Source organism: Haplochromis burtoni, unplaced genomic scaffold (genome assembly GCF_018398535.1).
Source record: "Haplochromis burtoni strain Fernald_Lab_line unplaced genomic scaffold, NCSU_Asbu1 Contig_54, whole genome shotgun sequence".
In the NCBI taxonomy this organism is placed as follows: Eukaryota; Metazoa; Chordata; class Actinopteri; order Cichliformes; family Cichlidae; genus Haplochromis; species Haplochromis burtoni.
The window spans coordinates 1,376,219-1,382,667 of record NW_024582415.1 but is presented as its reverse complement, the minus strand read 5'-3'; the positions used below and the strand labels follow the sequence as shown (position 1 = coordinate 1,382,667).

The following is a 6,449-nucleotide window of genomic DNA, read 5'->3' as shown; positions in this document are numbered from 1 at the left end:
AAAGCGTTTTGGGGTCCTTAGGGACTAGTAAAGCGCTATACAAATACAGACCATTTACCATATTGTAATTCATCCACAGGGATAATTTGCTGGACAGTGTGTGTGATAACGTCATGTAGAAGAAGAAGGACTTGGTACATCATGCTCCACAAAACAATAGTAACCAGCTACAGTGTATCCGAAAAGCATTCACAGTGCTTCACTTGTTCCACATTTTGGCTACGCTCACACTGCAGGTCTTAATGCTCAATTCCGATTTTTTTGATCAAATCTGATCTTTTTGTCTGGTTGTTCACACTACAAATAAAATGTGACAGCAAACGCACTTTAGTGTGAACGTTCACGGCCCTCAAAGCGGCCCGCATGCACAAAAGAAGACGTCACACACAACACGCTCTGTTTACGAAAGTAAAAATGGCGGCTACAGAGCTAGTAGGTGTTGTTGCAGCAGTCTATCAATTTCTGCACAGTCGTAACCGACAGAATTTTGACAAATTAATTAGAGAAAGAAGAACACTGAGAAAAAAGAGAGCCCGTGCTTTAACAATGGCCGCCATGCTTTCTTGTTTGTCTTCTCCAGTGCTGATAATTGGCGTCTGTCTTGTGTCAGTGACGTAAAAGACCGATTTAATGTGATATGACCATTCAAACAGCAGTCGCGTTCTAAAACATCAGATATTTATCGGATTCAGTACCACGTACCGAAGTGACCTAGGTCGGATTTGAAAATATCGGATTTGTGCTGTTCAAACTGTCATACCAAAAAAGTCAGATTTGATGCTCTTTCGCCTGCAGTGTGAATGTAGCCTTTGTCATGTTAGAGCCTTATTCCAAAATGGATCAAATTCATTTTTTTCCCAGAATTCTACACACAGTACTCCATCATGAAAAAGGGGACAAACTTTGCTTGAAATTCTTGCAAATGTATTAAAATAAAAAACAAAAATATATCATGCATTTAAGTATTCAGAGCCGTTGCTCGATACTTTGTTGAAGCACCTTTGGCAGGAAATATATCCTGAAGTAATTTTGAGTAAGATGCTGCAAGCTTGGCATACTTGTTATTGGGCAGTTTCTCACATTTTTGTATGCAGAACCTGTCAGACTCCATCAGGCTGGATGGGGAGTGTTGGTCCACAGCCATTTTCTGTTTTCTTCAGAGATATTAAATCAGGCTCAAGTCTGGGCTCTGGCTGGGCCACTAAAGACATTCACAGAGTGGTCCCTAAGCCAATCCTCTGTTATCCTGGCTGTGTGCTTTGGTTCGTTGTCCTGTTGGAATATGAACTCTCCCCAAAGTCCAAAGTACAGTGCTATGGAGCAGGTTATCATCAAGGATGTCTTTGTATATTGCTGATTTTATCTTTGCCTTGATTCTAACTAGTCTCCCACTTTTTTTCCTTTTACAGAAAAATATCCCCACTGCATGGTGCTGACACTGCCGTGCTTTGCTGTAGGAATGGTATTGGCCAGGTGATGAGCAGTACCTGTTTTCTTCCAACCCTGATGCTTGGCATTCAGCCCAGTTTCAGCCCAGTCTTTGTTTCATTAGACCAGATGTGGTCTTTTTTGATAGTTCGATGGTCTAAAGCACCCGAAGGACTCTAGTGAAGGTGAGTCCTTCGGTGAGCCTCCCGGGCTTGTTTGGGTAGCTGTGGCGGTATTCTCTGACCATGGAAGGGTCCAGAATGCAGACGGAGGCATCCAAAATCTCTCTTCTGGACCCCACAAAATCCACAAGATACTGATATTGATATTGAAGGCTCTTTACTACAATTGCTTGTATGTGTATATGCACTCTTTATAATTGTCAGGGATCTGGGTTTGAGGGATCCAGGGTTCTTGAGCAGTGTGGACTCATTATCATTATTATTATAATTATTGTGTGTTTTAGCTGCACTGAGCTGCCGACTGTGTCCCAAGTTGTAGGAATAGGCAGGTGTGTGTTGGGATGTTTGTTTGTCTGCGGTTGGCACTGTTTCCTGTAGGCTGGGTGACAGGCACCTGCAGGCCTGGTGGGTGTGGCCCTGGTAGGGGGCTGACCACACCTGAAGACCATGCCATGCACCTGCTGCTGCTGAGGCTCGTAGGGGGAGCAATTTAAGAGTATGATGGAGCTCCCTCTGGCGTGGGATTATTGCGTGAGACTCCAAGTCAGTCTTCAAGTCAGTGTTAAAGACTAGTTATGTGGTGTCTTGATGGCTGTTTGTATTGTGTCTCAGGAGGCGCGTGGAACGCCAGATAGCAGCAGGCATGGGGAATGCAGAGACACGGGAGTGGAGAGCACAGAACACGGATGTTTTGGGAGAAGACACGACACGGGAGTCAGGGGAGCGCATGGGGATTTATTCTGTGGATTATTAACTGCACTATAAATAAACACACTGTTCAGCATAAGGAGGCCGGCACTTGGGTCCTCATTCCGCCCTTCCCCGACTGTGACAATAATTATTTATTTATTTTCTCCTCCTGTTCTCCCTCTTTTTTAAATACCAGCTTTACCACAGAAGAGAGTTGAATACATCCATTATGTTCTATCCTATTCTGTCCTTGTCTTGTTTTTTTAAAATAATATTAAAATACAAATATTAACAATGATATGATTCTTTTTTCTGTGATAATGAATTTTTTAAAAGACGTAACGTAAACTTCACAAAAAGACAACCTCAAATGTTTTACTGAGTTTTTGTTTTACACAGTTCCAGAGCATTGTTTGCAATTATTCACTATGTTTGAGTCCATTCATGGTTTTATGATTTCAACATGTCTGTGAACAGTGTGTCATTTTTCATTGTTTATTCTGCAAATCATTTTTTCTTCTGGTTAATAAGATGACATTTTAGAAAGCAAATGTGAAAGTGTCAGTGACTTACTGACATATCTGCACCCAGTGACAACGTTCTCGGAATCACGTAAAGAAACCCACCATCGCACAGTAAATAAACAAAATGGTCATTATTCGTGGTAAATTCAACCAGAGTTCTTGAAATGATGTAAGCTTGAACCTTTTGCAGCCAGACCACATCCTTTCAGCTCAACATAAGTTGTGCATTACAGCTATGACCAAGGTTTCAGTGCATTCAGCATCTGATAAGGAGAGGTAAGAAGAAATGTTCTGCCCAAGAGATTTCAGTCTTTTCATCACATGTGTGATTCTCTTCATCATCCAGTCTGGTGAGCAGTGTTTTCTCTTGAATTTGCCTTTTGCTCCATTATGTAAACATGCACAATGCAAACTCACATTACTGAGGTCTTTCAGTCTTACAAAGCAGTTTGTTGAGATGCAGTGTGCTTCTTTCTTTTGCTCATCTGTTCTTGACTTCAACATCCAGTGACTGGACATTTTTATTTTGTTTTAGGTCATGGTTCTGAGATTATTGGAGGGAAAGAAGTCAAGCCACACTCGCTGCCTTTTATGGCTCTGCTGGAGGGTGATGGAACAATGTGTGGAGGAATATTAATTGATCCAACATGGGTCCTGACTGCTGCTCACTGTCCGAAGTAGGAAATTAAATCATACTTTTATTACAATTTTCAAGCTTTAAAATGTTAAAATGCAATTTAATACAATTGTTTTGTGTATATGCCAGTCAACAGTATATTTATTATTCTGATGCTTATGGACTTTATTTACAAAAGATACAATTTTTGCCGCATCTGGCTTTCATTATGGAAACACACACACACATTCAGTATATCTACCTTTTAAATAAACAGTTGATCTCTTACTGAACTATCAGACCTTTTTAAAAAGACACATACACATACACATGCAGACACACACTGAGTTACAGAATTATGACAGATTTTCTGATGACATCATATTTACTCTGTTTGGCTTATGTGACCAGTGTGTCTACAGTATTATAGATGAAAGATATAGAAACTGTAGAGCTAATGTGCATACTTTGAGGTTTATTTTTATCAACAGCATAGTATTAAACAATCTCATTTTACACATTTTACAAAGATAGATCTTTCACAGAGATGCTGTAAGGAATTTTATTTATAAAGCACTAACAACCAAACAATGATCTCTAAATCTTTATTAACCTGTTCTATAAACAAACTATCATCACCACAAAGTGTTGTTGATGTTTTTTTCTCTTCCAGTATAAGTACGGTGATCCTGGGAGTGCATTCCATCGAGAAAAAGAAAAAGAAAGAGACACGTTTAAGGCAGGTCCGAAAGGTTCAGGAATGTGTTCGTCATCCCAGCTATTCTCAAGAAAAAAAAGTCAATGACCTCATGTTGCTGAAGGTAAGGTGATAATTGAATGTCCAACAGTGAGCAGAGCAAAGATTCAGCAATGTGAATTAAAAAGGAATCTAAAATAACATATCTGAGCTTCAGATAAGAAATGGTCTAAATCAAACAAAATCAAAGTCTCTTTTCTTCTATTTTCAGTTGCTGTTTATTCAAAATGCTGTTAATCAAACACTTTGTGTGCCTGTTATACTCTTCCAAGGCTCTCGCATGTCCCTATGTTGTTTTAACAATATCAACACTTTTAGTAGCTGTAATTAAGGTTCATTGCAAACACTGTAATTTATTCTAATCTGTTCTGTGACTGATTCTGAGTATCAGACAAATTTTATAAAAAGCCCATATTCATTAAAACATCCTTCCTTTCTGCTGTGACTAAAAAATAGCAGTTTTGTTGATCTTCAACCTTCAAAGCCCTCATGCTATTGTAGACACTTTGATGCTACTCAGAAAAGTAAACAGGGTATTGAATTCTTAATCTGGCCATTGCATAGACTGCATGCTTTTCAAGTGGTTACCTGAAAGTATCCAGTCATACTCAAGCCCCTTAAGGTCAAAAAATGGAAACACTTAACATTTTTCACTGACTCTGGCTGGTTAAATTCATGTCACTAAATTCACAATTAACCCCCTCTTTACTTTTAAGGTTAGTCTTAAAGATTTCCTTTTTGATAAAGCTTAAAAGATCACGTTGACTCCTTGAAGCAAATTGTAGAGAAAGGAGGCTTCAGTTTTTGCATTACTGCATATAGTTCTTTTATTAAGAAAAATCTTTGTAAAGATACGTATACACAATTTATATCCTATGTTATGTTTCTTTTTAATCTTATTTCAGCTTAATGAACCAGTGCAGGAAACCAAAACGGTGAAATGTCTCCAGCTACATAAACATGTCAAAGACCCTGCAGCTGACAGCAACTGTCTGGTGGCTGGATGGGGACTAACTAAACAAAACAAACCATCAGATGTCCTTATGTCTGTTAAAGTGACTGTGATCGATAGAGTAACGTGCAACTCCTGTGACTATTACAACCGCAATCCTGTTATCACCAGTGACATGATATGTGCTGGTTCAAAGGGTAAAAAAAAGACTGATACCTGTAAGGTAAGGATCATGCATATTTTTTGTGCTTGAAGACCCGCTGCCACCTTGAAAGTTGTAAATAATTCAAAAGCGACTGCTCTTTCTGCAGGGGGATTCAGGAGGGCCACTGTTGTGCAATGGAGTGCTAGTTGGAGTCACTTCTTTTGGACCTAAAGAGTGTGGTAACATAAAAAAACCTGGAGTCTATTCTTTTCTCTCAGAAAAACAACTCAAGTGGATCGAGAACACAATGGGTGCCCCTGAAATGTGATGCCGACATCAATGCAGATATGAGCTAACAGCCAGATATGAATCTTTGATGCAGTTAAACATGCCACTGCTGGGTCCACTTGATCTATTATTTTTCATTTAATGGCTTCTGTTTCATCTTTTATAGAGTAGTTTCCTTGCTTGCTATAATCTTTACAGACTATTGAAAGCATCAGCATATCTATTACATGAACAGGCGTTTGTTTAAACATCATATAACTGGAAGTGGGTTCATCACCCTTTCCCTTGCAGGAACTTGGGTGAGATATCTATAACCAGTCTTTTTAGTATTGTGTAGGAAAAGATTGACTGTCCAGTATTTTAGCAATTGTCATTGCACACCATTCATAAACATGGGTACATAGCTTTCACACCTGAAAAGATAACCAAATGTAAAAGTGCCTTAAATCTGCATTGTTTTTACTTTACTTTCTGTATTGTTTTTTGACTACACTTTTTTTCTTTTTCTACTTTCTAATAAAGCAAAATTTTAAAAGGAATCACTGTTTATTTCATTGTTTTTACTATAGCTCTTTCAAATTTCCAATTTCTCAAACATAATATATGTCATATAAAAAACGTATCTGATTTTAGAATGTTACATTCTTCAAAGTAATGGACATAGAGCCCACCTTACATTTTAAGATACATAGTTACAGTTTTTCTCAAATGTTAAAACACAAAAGCCAATCCTGTAACCCAAATGACCAGTAGTCTAAACACATTTACTAAATGTAGCCACCATATTCCAGTACCATAAACACATGTCACATGAAGACACAATTCACAAAACACAACCCTCTGTACTCATAAATCTAAACACATTTT

General features: G+C 38.5%; 1 protein-coding gene across 1 annotated transcript; it reads left to right on the top strand.

Annotated features, from left to right (window-relative positions):
* The first annotated feature begins 2,687 nt into the window (after positions 1-2,687).
* On the top strand, positions 2,688-6,136 carry LOC102290189 (granzyme A). Its single transcript, XM_005924477.3, has 5 exons — positions 2,688-3,174; positions 3,360-3,501; positions 4,114-4,261; positions 5,103-5,372; positions 5,461-6,136. Exons 1-5 carry the CDS (start codon positions 3,111-3,113, stop codon positions 5,620-5,622), a joined length of 786 nt encoding a protein of 261 aa, XP_005924539.1. The 5' UTR covers positions 2,688-3,110; the 3' UTR covers positions 5,623-6,136.
* The last annotated feature ends 313 nt before the right edge of the window (positions 6,137-6,449 follow it).